Here is a 15,549-nt window from a genome sequence, read left to right on the forward strand (position 1 = left end):
TATCATATGAAGATCATTCTGCGAGGGACACAACTTTGATAGCATAGGAGGCAGAGTTGGCTGAGGGAGTGAATTAAGTGTATAAAATAGGGGACGATGTTGTCCCACCAATTTTCATCAGGGACGTGGAGGAATATAAAGTTTCTATACATTGAGCCATTCACTTTGGTGCTCACAGAGACATATCTGGGTTAACTAATCTGTTTTTTGAACTAATGTTACATACCCAAAGTATGACCTTCTCGCAGTGCAGTTACTGCAGATAAGTGTGGGCATGTTTATAATGGAAGAAGCTCAAAGGGGGAGGAGGCTGATATGGTTTAAAAAAAAATTGAAATAGAATGTTGCAACCCATTCAGCAATTTTAATGTAAATCTAGTCAGTCTCCTGTGGCTTTGAACAAGGCATTCACACCACGTACATTATACAAGACAGGCAGGGTTAGACAGTGAGGAGAAAATCAGAACCAGACAGGGCAGGGGTGAGAGAAGGAGAAAGGGAGAGATGGGCGGTAGAGAATAGAATGTGAATGGGAGTCATGGAAACAATGTAAGGAGGGATGGAGAAGGATGGGGTGGGGCATAGGAAGAAGATTGGGGAAGATGGACAGCTTGGGAGATAGTGTATCCAGAGGGGTAGAGAGGTTTAGGTGATTAGTAATCAGAAGGAAGTGTGGGGCAACAATTTCCAAGGCCTGTGTTAATGCTGTACAGAGAAAGTGTCATTGGGCATGGGGCAGTTCCACTACTCATAGAATCGTAGAATGGTTACATCACAGAAAGAGGCCATTTGGTCCTGTCGTGTCCGTGCCGGCTCTCTGCAAGAGCAAATCAGCCAATCCCACTTCCCAGCCCTTTCCCCGGAGCCCTGAAAATTCTCTTCTCTTCAGGAGCTTATCCAATTCCCTTTTGAAAACCATGATTGAATCTGCCTCCACCACACTCTCGGATCCTAACCACTCTATGTGTAGAAAAGGTTTTTCCTCATGTCGCTGTTGGTTCTTTTGCTATTCACCTTGAACCCAGTGTCCTCTGGTTCTCGACCCTTCCACGAATAGAAACAATTTCTCTTTATCTAATTTGTCTAGATCCCTCATGATTGTGAACACCTCTATCAGATCTCCTCTCAACCTTCTCTTCCCTAAGGAGAACAGCCACTGTTTCCCCAAACTGTCCATGTAATTGATGTCCCTCATCCCTGGAACTGTTCTAGTAAATCTTTTCCTAAAGTGTTGTGCCCAGAATTGGATACAGTACTCCAGCTGAGGTCGAACCAGTGTTTTAAAAAGGCTCATCATAACTTCCTTGCTTTTGTACTCTATGCCTCTATTTATAAAACACAGGATCCTGTATGCCTTTCTCAACCTACCTGCCCATCTTCAACGATTTGTACACTTATACCCCAAGGTTTCTCTGTTCCTGCACCCTCTTTAGAATTGCACCTTTATTTTATATTGCCTCTTCTCGTTCTTCCTACCAAGATGTATCATTTCACACTTCTGCATAAAATTTCATCTGCCATGTGTCCGTCTATTCCATCAGCATATCTATGTCCTCTTGAAGTCTATCACTATCCTCCTCACAGTTCCCAATACTTCCAAGTTTTGTGTCATCTGCAAATTTTGAAGTTGTGCCCTGCAGCCCCATGTCTAGGTCATGAATATATATCAAGAAAAGCCGTGCTCTGGTACCTATCCCTGGGAGCCCTACTATATACCTTCCTCCAGTCTGTAAAACAGTCATTCATCACTACTGTTTCCTGACACTCAGCCAATTTTGTATCTATTCATGCTGCCAATGTCCCTTTATTCCATGAGCTTCAACTTTGCTAACAAGTCAATTATGTGTCACTTTATCAAATGACTTTTGGAAGTCTATGCATGCCTTATCAACTGCATAACCCCCTTCAACCCTCTCTGTTACCTCATCAAAAACCTCAATTAAGTTAGTTAAATACGATTTACCTTTAACAAATTCAATCTGACTTTCCTTAATTAATCCACATTTGTCCAAGTAACTGTTAATTTTGTCCTGCATTATTGTTTCTAAAAGTTTTTCCACCACTGAAGTTAACCTGACTGGCCTGTAGTTGTTGGGTTTATCCTTATACCCTTTTTTAAACAAGTGTGTAGCATTTGTAATTTTAGACAGACAAGAGCATGACCTGATAGTGCTTTATGTGGTGCAGCCAGATCTGGGGATCAGTGGCTAAATTAGATTTCCACTATATCCATTCAAGTTTGCATCCCTTGAACTTGAGGAATCAGAGAGGAGGGTCGTAACGGGGGAGCAGTAAGAGTGACAGAGAGTAATGATTCCAGCAAGGACTGGTGGAGGTAAGGTAAAGTGAAGTTGAGCAAATCAGTAGCTATGGAAATGTCATGGTGAACGGAGGCCGAAAGGCTGGACAGTTGGGATTTTGATAATGCAGTTGTAAGTAAATTGGGGTTTTTTTCCAAGGTGAACACAGAAGGAACTGGGGTTGGAATGGCAATGTACGTGGGGAGAGATACACAGAAGTTACCAGAAATGGCCTGATCTATGATTGATATGTTGTGACTAGTGAGGCCACGTGAGATGGAAAGGTCCGGGGAGTGGCTGTGAATATGGGTTAGGAAGTTTAGGTGGAGGGAAAGATTATGGGAGGATAAGAGGGTAGTGAACTCAGAGGTGAGAGGGCATGATGAATTCAGATGGAGGATGAAATCATTGAGGATGAAAAGCCACTCAGTGTAGATATTTGATGGTATTTGGCGGTAGCAGATATGCTAAGCGGCAGGTGGTAATAGGCAGTCTCCGTGATGGAGAGAATATGGGTCAGAAGGTCAGGTCAGGGTCAAGTAGGTTCCATGGATGCGAGGGATCTGGTTTAGCCTCAGACAGTGGCCAGGGTGAGGGAATGGAGTTTGTGCCAGGATTTGGTCTTCCCAATATTTATTTGGAAATTTATGCTCATCCAATATTGGATGTCAGACAAGCAGAATGACAAATCAAAGGCAGTGGCGTGATTGAAAGAGGTGGTGGTGCATTAGAGCTGGGCATCAGCATCCTTGTGGAATCTGATCTGTTTTCGGATAATATTGCCGAGGGACAGCATGTAGATGAAGAAAGCTATGTTCCTCCATCTGCCTTCAGTATGCTTCCAGTGAGTCAATATTACATGTTCCATTTCTTTTGCAAAATCTCATCACTTTACATAACCAAACTTAAACTGCAGCTGCCAATCTTCTGCTCACAAACCAAGTATCTCCAAATCCAATCAAATTTGAACAAGCTGAATCTTGTCTTTTGCCTCTGCTCTCATTTTGCAAACCTCATCAAGTTTATATATCTTTTAACTAACTTGTTTCCAAGTCATTAATGAAAATAAGGAGCAAAGTTCTCAACAACAATCTCTAGCACACCACTAAGGACCACCTCCCATGTTATTTGGCCAGTTGCCATTGTTATTACTGTTGCACTTTATTCGGTCCTTACTCAAATCCAGATGTGTACTTCCATCAAGAGTCACTAGATATGATAAATCACTGGTTAGGCCCCAGATGATGTATTGCATCCAATTCTGAGCACCACATTTTAGGAAGAATGTCATGGCCTTGGAGAAGGTGTAGAGGAGACTTGCTTGAATGGTATCAGGCTTCATTTATCTAGTGAGACTAGAGAAGTTGGAATTATTCTCCTTAGAGCAGAGAAGATAAAGGGGAGATTTAATAATGGAGATGTTCAAAATCATGACGGGTTTTGAGAAAGTAACCGTCATTGTGAGTCCCACATGGTGTGCTGCCTCCCTGGTGCCAGGGGGAAGGGAGTGAGCCAGAAGATGTGGTTCATGTCGGTACCAATGACATAGAAAGGGCAGGTATTGAGGTCCGACGGTCAGATTTTCAGGAGCTAGGGAGGAAGTTAAAAAGCAGGACTTCGAAGGTCATAATCTCTGAATTATTCCTAGTGCCATGTGCTAGCAAGAGTGAAAATAAGATAGGGAGGATCAGTGCATGGCTTGAGGCATGGTGCAGGAGGGAGGGCTTCAGATTCTTGGCGTATTGGGACTAGTTCTGGGGCAGAATGCACCTATTCAAAAGGGACAGGTTGCACCTAAACAGGAGTTGGACGAATGTCCTTGTGGGGAGGTTCACTAATATGGTTGGGGAAGGTTTAAACAAAATTGGTGGGAGATGGGCAGCAGCATATAGAAGTAGAAAAGAGGGATAAGGTGTATAAAGGACTGAGAGTGTTGGATATTACTAGAGAAGGAAGTAATACCATATTAGATAGCACACTAAGAAGGAATGCAAAGACAGGTTTAGAATGCATGTACGTAAACGCACAAAGTGTGGTGATTAAGATTGGTGAGCTACAAGCACAAATAGCCATGTGGGAATATGATGTAGTAGTAATAACGGAAATGGTGGGTTAAAAATGGTGAGCACTGGGTGCTTATTATTCAAGGATGCAAAGTGTTCAGAAAAGATAGTGAAGGCAAAAAGGGAGGTGGGGTGGCAATACTGACTAGGGAGGATATTGTAGTGTTGGAAAGAGAGGATGTCATTGAAAGAGCAAAGCCAGAATCCATTTGGTTAGAGTTGAGAAGCAAAAATGGGATGATCAAGCTACGAGGGGTATTCTATAGGCCTCCAAATAGTGAGAGAGATAGAGGAGCAAATCTGCAGGGAAATCAGAGATGTACAGATTTTGGGGGACTTCAGTTACCGAAATGTCGTTTGGAATAATGTTAGAGTAAAGGGATAGGAGAGGGAGGAATTTCAGAAATGTATTCAGGAGAACTTCCTTGACCAGTATGTTCTTGGTCCATCTAGGAAGGAGACATTGCTGGACCTGTTGCTGGGGAATGAGGTGGGCCAAGTGGACCAATATCTGTGGGGAAACACTTGGGTATAAGCGATCATTGTATCATCAGATTTAGATTAGCAAGGGACAAACGAACATACGAATTAGGAGCAGGAGTAGGCCACACAGTCCTTCAAGTCTGTTCCGCCATTCATTAAGTCCATGGCTGAATTGATTACTCCACATTTCCACCCACCCCCGATAACCTTCCACACCCTTGCTTATCAAGAATCTGTCTATCTCTGCCTTAAAAATATTCAAAGACTCTGCTTCCACCGCCTTTTGAGGAAGAGAATTCCAAAGAATCATGACCCTCCGAGAGAAATAATTTCTCCTCATCTCTGTCTTAAATGGACGACCCTTTATTTTTAAGCAGTGACTACTAGTTCTAGATTCTCCCACAAGGGAAAACATCCTTTCCACATCCACCCTGCCAAGACCCCTCAGGATTAGATTAGATTAGATTAGAGATACAGCACTGAAACAGGCCCTTCGGCCCACCGAGTCTGTGCCGACCATCAACCACCCATTTATACTAATCCTACACTAATCCCATATACCTACCAAACATCCCCACCTGTCCCTGTATTTCCCTACCACCTACCTATACTAGTGACAATTTATAATGGCCAATTTACCTACCAACCTGCAAGTCTTTTGGCTTGTGGGAGGAAACCGGAGCACCCGGAGGAAACCCACGCAGACACAGGGAGAACTTGCAAACTCCGCACAGGCAGTACCCAGAATCGAACCCGGGTCCCTGGAGCTGTGAGGCTGCGGTGCTAACCACTGCGCCACTGTGCCGCCCTTGTATGTTTCCGTCAAGTTGTCTCTTACTCTTCTAAATTCCAGCAGATACAAGCCTAGCCTGTCCAGTCTTTCCTCGTAAGACAGTCCGCCCATTCCAGATATTAGTCTAGTAAACCTTCTCTGTACTGCCTCCAACGCAGTTACATGCTTCGTTGAATAAGGAGACCAGTACTGTACACAGTACTCCAGATGTGGTCTCACCAATGCCCTGTATAGCTGAAGCATAACCTCCCTACTTTTGTATTCAATTCCCCTAGCAATAAACAATAACATTCTATTAGCTTTCCTAATTACGTGCTGTACCTGCATACTAACCTTTTGCGATTCATGCACTAGGACCCCCAGATCTCAGAGCTCTGCAATCTCTCACCATTTAGATAATATGCTTTTTTATTCTTCCTGCCAAAGTGGGCAATTTCCCACTTTACCACATTATACTCCATTTACCAGGTCTTTGCCCACTCGCTTAACCTATCTATATCCCTTTGTAGCCCCCCGATGTCCTCTTCACTAGTTACTTTCCTACCTATCTTTGTGTCATCAGCAAATTTAGAAACCATACCTTCGGTCCCTTCATTTAAGTCATTTATATAAATTGTAAAAAGTTGAGGCCCCAGCACAGATCCCTGCAGCACACCATTCGTTACATCTTGCCAACCAGAAAATTACCCATTTATGCTTACTGTCTGTTTCCTGTTAGCTGGCCAATCTTCTATCCATGCCAATATGTTACCCCTACACCATGAGCTTTTATTTTCTGCAATAACCTTCAATGTGGCACCTTATGAAATGCCTTCTGGAAATCGAAGGACAATACATCCACCGGTTCCCCTTTATTCATAGCACATGTAACTCCCTCAAAGAAGTCCAATAAATTGGCCAAACATGATTTCCCTTTTACAAAACCATGTTGACTCTGCCTAATTACCTTGAATTTTTCTAAATGCTCTGCTATAACGTGTCTAATAATAGCTTCTAACATTTTCCCTAAGACAGATGTAAAGCTAACTGGCCTGTAGTTTCCTGCTTTCTGTCTTCACCCCCCCCCCCACCCCCCCCACCCTTTTTGATTAAAGGAATTACATTGGCTATTTTCCAATCTCTCAGAACCTTCCCTGAATCTAGGGAATCTTGGAAAATTAAAACTAATGCATCAACTATCTCACTAGCCACTTCTCTTAACACCCTAGGATGAAGTCCAATCAGGACCCGGCGACTTGTCAGCCCGCAGCTCCAACAATTTGTTCAGTACCACTTCCTGGTGATTGTAATTTTCTTGTGTTCCTCCCTTCCATTTCCTGACTTACAGCTAATACTGGGATGTTACTTATATCCTCAATAGTGAAGACCGATGCAAAATACCTGTTCAATTCATCTGCCATCTCCTATTATCCATTATAAATTCCCCAGACTCACTTTCCATAGGACCAATGCTTACTTTGTTAACTCTTTTCTTTTTTAAATATCTCTAGAAACTCTTACTATCTGTCTTTATATTTCTAGCTAGCTTTCTCTCATACTCCAATTTTACATTTCTTATCAATCTTTTAGTCATTCTTTGGAGAAGAACAAGGAACCATCTAAAGTAGAACTTCTAAATTGGAAGAGGGCTAATTTCAATAGGATAAGAGGATCCCGCCAGGGTAAAATGGAGCGAAAGATTGACAGTAACAGAGCAATGAGTGATCTTTATGGAGGAGATAATTCAGGTACAGGCTAGGTACATTCCAACAATGGCAAAAGGTAAAGGAATCAAGCCAGGGCTCCTTGGATGACGAAGGAGATAGAGAATATTATGAAACAAAAAAGCTGTGTGATGTATGTCCGGTGAATTCTTCAAGCGAGGACCAGGCTAAATACAGTAAGTTCAAGGGGAAAGTGACGAGGAAAATATGACTGGCAAGGAGAGCAAATGTGAATAGAATGGCAGTTAACATAAAAAGGACCCCAAAAATCTTCTACCAGCATGAAAATAGCAAGCAGGTAATAAAAAGTGGGGTGGGGCCTATTCGGGATAAAGAAGGTGATGTATGCTTAGAGGCGAAGGGCAAAGCTCGAATACTTAATGAGTACTTTGTATCGGTGTTTACTAAGGAAGAAAATACTGACAAAGTATCAGTAGAAGCAGAGATGGTAGAGGTAATGCATGTGGTGAAAATTGATAGGCAGGATGTACTGGAAAGGCTGGCTATGCTTAAAATGGATAAGTCGCCTGATGATGGCTTGCACCCCAGGTTGTTAATGGAAGTGGGAGTGGAGACAGTGGAAGGACTTCCATAATCTGGGGGATTGCCAGAGGATTGGAGAGTGACAAATGTGACATCCTTAATCAAGAAAGGGTGTAAGAGCATTCCTCGTAACTACAGGCTGGTCAGTTTAACATCAGTGGTGGGTAAGGTTTCAGAAACAATAATCAGGGAAAAATCAACAGGCGCTTGGAGAGGTTTGAGTTAATTAGGGCGAGCCAGCATAGATTTGTAAAAGGCAGATCATGCTTGACTAATTGAATTTGACTACATGGATTTTAAGGAAGCCTTTTACAATGTACCACATAAAAAGCTGGTTAACAAAATTGAGGCTCATGGAACAGGAGGGTCAGTGTCAGCTTGGATAAAAAATAAATGGCTGAAGGACAGAGAACAGCAAGTCATCGTAAATGGTTGTTTTTCAGACTGCAGGATGGTAGACAGTGGTGTTCCCCAAGCATCAGTGCTGCGACCACTGCTTTTTTTGATATATATAAATGATTTGGGTATTGGAATACAGAGTAGAATTTCAAAATTTGCTGATGATACCAAACAACTGCAACAGGGCATAGATAGGCTAGCAGAATGGGCAGACAAGTGGCTGATGGAATTTAATAGAGAAATGTGAGGTGGTTCATTTTGGCAAGAGGGATACAGAGAAGCAATATAGACTAAATGCTTCTAAAGCACGTACAGGGACAGAGGGACCTGGGGGTTCATGTATATGGGTCTTTAAAGGTCAGGACGTATTGAGACAGTAGTTAACAAACATATTGGATCTTGGGTTTCATAAATAGAGATATTGAGGGAAGTTATGCTGAACTTTTATAAAGCTCTGGTTAGGCCACAAACTGGAGTATTGCATCAGTCTGGTCACTACACTTTAGGAAGGATGTGAGGGTCCCGAAGAGGGTGCAGAGGAGATTCAACAGAATGATTCTCTGGATGAGGGATTTTAGCTACAAAGTTAGGTTGGAGAAGCTGGGGTTGTTCTACTTGGAGCAAAAGAGATTGAAGGGAGATTTGATAGAGGTGTACAAGATTCTGACATTTGGATAGGGTAGACAAAGAAAAGCTATTCTCAATAGCTGATGGTGCAGGGACTGTGGTTTTAGGCAAGAGATGCAGGAGAACGTAAGGAAGAACTTTTTTACACAGCAAGTGACAATGACCTGGAACTCGCTGCTTATGAGGTTGGTGAAAATGGAGACGATGAATGATTTCAAAAGGAAATTGGATCGGCACTTGAGGGAAATAAACTTGCAGAGCTCGTGGATAGAGCCGAAGAATGGTACTGATTGGTTTGCTCCGTGGAGAGCCAGCATTGACTCGATGGGTTGAATGGTCTCCTCCAGTGCCATTATGTCTCTGACTCAACAGCTCTGACTCTAAATAAGGATAAACTGTTTCCACTGGCAGGAGCATCAGTAGCCAGAGGCCACAGATTGCAGATAATTGGCAAAAGAAACAGAGGTGAGATGAGAGAAATGATTTTACACAGCAAGATGTCATGATCTGAAATGCACTGCATAAAGGGTGGTGGAAGCAGATTCAGTAGTAATGTTCAAAAGGGAACTGGAAAAATACTTGAAAGGGAGAACATTTGAGTGCTATTAAGAAAGAGCAGGGTAGTCAAACTAATTGGATATCTTATTCAAAGAGGCAGCATTGGTACAGTGCACTGAATGTCGTCCCCATGAGTTGTAAGATTCTATTAATCTCTGATAGAGTGGACAGAGCCTTCAACTGTAAGTAAATTCAACCATTTGTAGTATTAACTACTGATCTGCATTGTAACCGCTGTTGTTAGATCACCTACACTTATGACATTTAATGTTGAAAAACTTATAATGGTTAAATTTTGTCACTTTTGTTATGGGTTTTCCCACTAAGATGGTGTTACATTTAGGAATTTCAGGCATTTTGAAATGGAAAGTTGCACACCACTCAGTTATGTGAATAGACAATAAGAAGTTTTCAGATGTTTTGATTAGCAAGTGCATTATGTTCAACTGTTAAAATGTAGTGGAGTTCAGTTCTTGTAATGGATTAATTGTAATAGATCAAAATGTCACTAGAGCTGTTAATTTAGAATGATGTGTCAAACTAAGAAATTACGTGTCTCTGGGAATTGAGTTTTTTTTTGTTCAATTTAAGCACGATTAGGATTTGCCATCTGGATGTTTTACACTGAAAAATACAAAGATGACAAGTTTGTTGGTGCAACACATTGCTGTACTAATACACAAAGCCACAGAGGGAAAAGCTGTGGGTTTGTACATGCCACGACTATACAGTAAATTCCAATCCCAGCTGGCTGAAGCCCGACCAAGATGTGGATTGTGTGGCTCCATGTCACCTATGTTCACCTGCCTGAAATCTATTAGAAAGAAACAAAGGCAGGGGTCAGAGCGAAGTTGGACAATTTGGCTGGATTTTTCGCCCCTCAACGAAGAAAGATTTCCTGCATTGGGGGTCATTTCACCTGCAGAGAAGGATCTTGACCACTGAAAAACCCTGTTACTGTGACTGAGCAAAAGTGCAGGACACCTAGTGCAGCAGAACACAAGTTAAAGGGGAAAACATGCCACCAAGTAGTGTTTTCCTTTATTTAAAGGAAAAGGTTCTCGATGAGTGCAGACTTCCAAGGGCAGGTAAGAAACCTGAAAAGAGGGAGAAATTCTCTCTGCTTAGACTCCTTCCCTCCCTTACACTGCTCTCCCAGGGCCACTTGACTGCCACCTCTGTCCTGAGGATTCCTGGTGTCAGCAGTAGTAGAGGTATGGAAATTGGGCAGGTTCCTGGGTCCTGCTCTATCCACGATTTAAATGAACCATTGTGAACAAGATTTAAGAGGCTGAGATTCCTGTGATGGGGGAGTGAGAGAAATTTATTGCTGTTCTTTTAGAGGTAGGAATGTGACAGTGGGACTCACCACCCAATTTCCTTTCATTTTCTAGCGATGTATTTCCTGATTTTGCAAGGTTTAGCAGGGAAAAATCCAGCATAGCGTGCCAGGCAGCTAGATAAAAAAGGAAAGAAGGAAAATATTTTTAAAAGCCGTGCACATAGAAAGTAAAAATATATATAAAGAGGATGTTGTTTACAATAAGATGCTGCTCAGATAGAGCAAATTAGTTGGGATATCAGTTGGGATAGTTAAAAGGTAAATGTTTCTTTAAAAATGTTGCTTGTAAATTTCAGCTTTACGAATAGATAATAACCAACAATTACAATTATATAAATTTCAGATTAGTTTTGAAACTACTCAAGTTAGTTTCAACATTTACAGTAGATTAGTAATGCAGGAACTTCCCAGTGCAGCACACATTTCTTTTTGATATGTAGTTATTTCTAAGTGTTTTTCTTTTCCCTGTTAATTTTAGATACGGTAATTACGTTATTAGCTAAAACTCCTGTGGTGTTGCATCGTGTTTGTTCTTTCATGCACAATGTCTCATGAGTGTAAGATTTCATTTATCAAAGCAAAACCTGAAGATAGCAATGTAGTATATGTTAATGCCATCTGCAGTGCAGCTGTTCAAACATACATAAAGGGGTTTTGTTAATTGTACAGGGTAGCCTTTTAATAGCTGTTTTATGAAGGCTTGATTGTTGAGGTAAAGTGAATTATCTGGGGAATTGCTCAGGGATTTGGAAATTGGACCCAAGTAGTCATCCTTGCATGTTTTCAGCCTTTAAATGCATGTACATGAGTTTTGCCTGTTAACCTCCCAAAGACTTGCTGTTTCCTGCCGCACCATCTTCTGCATGTTCTGATTGGAGATATATAATTTGTTTAATACAACAATTTATTTAGTGACCTTTCTTGTCTGTATTTCTTTTGAAGACTTCAGTTTCTAAAGTAACACCAATGGCTTGTGGACTTGCATCTCCTTTACATAACCTACACTGTGTAATTCACCTTAGAGGCCTGCTCAGGTCAGGAAAAAAGAACCTGACCGAATCACCGTGGACCCGAGCCCGACCAGGCCTGAGTCCCTCCAATTTTGCCCCCAGCCCGACCTGACCCAAACACACCCCAACTCGACCCGACCCGAGTCTGACCTGACCATCCCTTTACTTATCTTCCGACTGGGAAGCTCCAGGAAGCTGCAGCGCATGCGCGATGACGTCATAGTGACGTCATTCGCTCACTGCGCAGTCTCAGTTTCTTCCCAGACTCCCAGCTCAGGTAAGTTTTTAAAAAATAAATTTCAGTACTTACCAGCAGAGCACTTACCGTGTGTGTCTGGCCCGACCTGACTCAACCTGGACTCGGCCCGGCCCGAACCGAACCCAAACGCCATACCCTGAAGACACATGTCGTCGGGTTTGGGTCTTGTAGCAGGCCTCTAATTCACTTTGCACAGCATGTGCACTGCTTCATGTAGGGATTGGAATTATGCGAATCTGGGAAAATGTAAGCTTTTCATGTGAAAACCATCACTGCCACATTAACTTGCAGCTTTGAAAGACATTTGGTTTTCGATTCAGTTCGAAAGAATGGCCATAATAAAAGCAAAATACTGTGGATGCTGGAAATTTGAAATAAAAACAAAGTGCTGGAAATACTCAATAGGTCTGGCAGCAAGTGTGGAAAGAGGAACAGTTAATGTTTCAGGTCTGTGAACTTTCATCAGAACTGACAAAGTGGCAATACATTAGAAATGTATTGAGCAAATAAAAAGGGAGGTGTGTGATAGGGCAGAGGGCAGGAGAGATTAAATGACAAAGATGTCATTGGCAAAGGCTAAGGCTAATAGTTGTAGTAAAAGACAAAGCATTAATCCAGAGAGACTGCTAGTGGCAGAATAATGAGCAGCTCTGTCCAAAAGCAAAAACCTGAAAAACAAGTTTAAGCCGGGCACATGGTTAAAAAATAAAATAAAACTTTTCAAAAAGGCAGTCATGCGCTGAAATTATTGAGGCATGACTGCTTTTTAAACTTGTCATTCCTGTTTTTGCTTTTGGTCAGAGCTGTTCATTCTTCTGCCAGTAACAGTCTTTCTGGACTAATGCTTTGTTGTTTACTACAACTATTAGCACTCCGTTTGTCTTCTATTCTATGATATCTTTGTGAGTTAATATCTCCTGCCCTCTGCCCTATCACACACTTCCCTTTTGTTCTTGCCCCACTCCCCCCTTTTACTTGTTCAAAACCTAAATCATTTCTAAACTTTGCCAGTTCTGATGAACTGTTTCTCTCTCCCCAGATGCTGCCAGACCTGTTGTATATTTCTAAAACATGGCCATACTGAAAGCCTTGGTGAGGTTGGGATCCATATTGTTCTCCATTAAATTCAATTTTTTTTTAAACTGCACTGTATCTTTTCATTTTGAAAGCAGCTTGGCAAGGTTTGAAGTGTTCTAGCCTTTAGAAGTGCAATCTTGGAAAGAAGAAATACAGGGAATAATGTCAATTGGCTTGCATACGTTGGAGGCAGAAAGTGCTAGAAGTATACAACAGCTCAATCAGCATCTCGTATAAAAAAAAAGTTTTGGGATCATCAGAATTGTTTCAATAAACGCTTTTTCATGTAACCTAATGTTCTTCCTTCACCCAACAGTACCAAAACAAATTAACTACTTTCTGATACATTAGTGTTTGCAAAATGGCTTTTTATTGTAATTTTTGTTTTAAGAAGTTCCTTTGAGGATTCTGAGAGGTGTGATGTAGAACTATATAAACTAAAGTCTTTACCAGGTTTGCTGCTTAATCTAATTCTGCTCAATTACATTTTAGGCATCTATTTTGGAAAACCTCCGATTGGCAGTACGGTCACAACTTGGATTAACTTCTTTTCGGTCCACTACATCCAATAGGCGATCTAACCTCTGGAATCGCGTCTTTAACTTTGCAAGATCCAGAAATTCAGGGTCTCTAGCACTTGTGTCAACAGATGGAGGTGATGCTTCTGGTGAGCAGAACGTTCCTAGGGAACCAGAAAGGAGCAGTCTGCACAGAAGTCTTCTGACATTCAACTCTGATGACACGGATAGAAATGGTGAGCAGAGAGATATACCAGGAGCTGTTGGTGGAGTAGTAGCTCCTCTACCTCAAAAGGCTGCACCAACCTCTGCAGTAGAAGCTGTTGTAGGAGCAACTGGAATTTCCACTGGCTGCCACACTAATATTACTACTGCAGTAGTTCCCTCACAATCAGAAAGTTCAGAGCAGCCAAGCATTAGTCCAGCAAGACAGCAGTTGAGCAGTGCACTGAGCAGGGTAACTCAGAGTTTTCGCTGGGTGCGGTTTTCTATTGGGAGATCCAGTTCAGCAGGTCAGAACCAGAGTCCCTTGCGACAGCTTGATAATGGAGTGCATGGGAGCGATGATGATGATGATGATGTTGAATTGTTAATTCCCATTTCTGATGCAGCCTCAGACATGGATACGAGGAACTGTTGCAGACCAGTAACTGAGCCTGGCCCCAATAGGGTACAGGGAGCTAGGAAGCATTATGTTTCAACACCTCATAGAGAACAGTCTAATAATAGAGATGGGCCTTGTGAGCACTGTGGAATGGTCCATACAGCCCAGATACCTGAAGAGTGCCTAGAAGCAACACTGAAGTCTGAAGCCAGTGACGATGAATCCTTGCTTGTCTGCTAGCTGTGCAATACATCAACTAATTTTATTTATGCTCCTGTCGGTACTGTGCATATTGTGACTTTTAAGTTCTTTCGGTACTTGAAAAAAAAACTGGATTTGACTGACTGTCAGATGCAATATTTATTACATTTTACTTTGATTTATGGCAATCAAATAAATGCATGGTAACCTGTTCCATGCAGTTTTTTTGGTTTGTGTTATGCATTCAAGATAAGAACATATAAATTTGTTTTAATATGTAGAATGAAAATAAATTATAACTTAAGTTTCGGCATTTACACTTCCTTTTCCTTGTTGTTTCTAAAATATTGTCTTTATTTATTGCTTTTGTCATAAATTGCATGTTTTATGATTTTTAACTTTTAGGCTGTTGGGTGCCCTGAAAACTGAGTCTGGAACATGAAAGGTTCTGTAAACACAAATAAAAATCCACTTTTACAATAAGCAAGTTTTTTTTTTTTACTACTAATACCCTTTCCTTTTCTCTTTCCTTCCATGCATCAAAAGAACCCCACAAACGCTGAGACATTTGTTCTAGTGCCTTCTATCAATCTTGATTATGAAGTGGTATTTTTACTGGAATAACTTGAGTTATTTTGTCTTATCTTAACATTGTCAATGATTTCCTGACAGCGTCATGCCATTTGAAGATGAGCATGTGATGATATCATGTGTCAACTAACATTCTGCCTAAAATATTTCATATTTCTGCCTCTAGGGATTCCAGGCATGCTTAGTAACCTTTATACGTAGTAAATAGAATGTTTTTTTTTCTCATTTTTGTTTTCCTGATCAGTTGAAACTTAAGCCCAAGAATGGCAGTCGGGCCAGAATACTATTTAAAAAAAAAAATAGACTTACTCTTACAAATGAACTTATTGGCACACTTGAGTCTGTCCATAATTGATTGAGCTATTCCCAGGGCTCAATTATTGCTACTTTGAATTTAGCTCCACAACTAGGTGCTGAAAGCAGTTGGGCATTTGCCATACGGAGAGTGGGAAGCAAACACTTGTCTCTGGACTGGGGG

The 15,549-nt window shown here is 41.5% G+C and overlaps 1 protein-coding gene across 2 annotated transcripts in view; it reads left to right on the forward strand.

The window, feature by feature from the left end:
- lrp12 (low density lipoprotein receptor-related protein 12) overlaps positions 1–14,963 on the forward strand; it is a 64,998-nt gene extending 50,035 nt beyond the window's left edge. For both annotated transcript variants that reach the window (XM_068032300.1, XM_068032299.1), the window contains one exon: positions 13,650–14,963. In XM_068032300.1, the coding sequence (XP_067888401.1) occupies positions 13,650–14,519 (870 nt within the window). In that variant the 3' untranslated portion in view covers positions 14,520–14,963. The remainder of the gene's footprint in view (positions 1–13,649) is intronic.
- The last annotated feature ends 586 nt before the right edge of the window (positions 14,964–15,549 follow it).

This window comes from Heterodontus francisci, chromosome 5 (assembly GCF_036365525.1).
Source record: "Heterodontus francisci isolate sHetFra1 chromosome 5, sHetFra1.hap1, whole genome shotgun sequence".
Lineage (NCBI taxonomy): Eukaryota > Metazoa > Chordata > Chondrichthyes > Heterodontiformes > Heterodontidae > Heterodontus > Heterodontus francisci.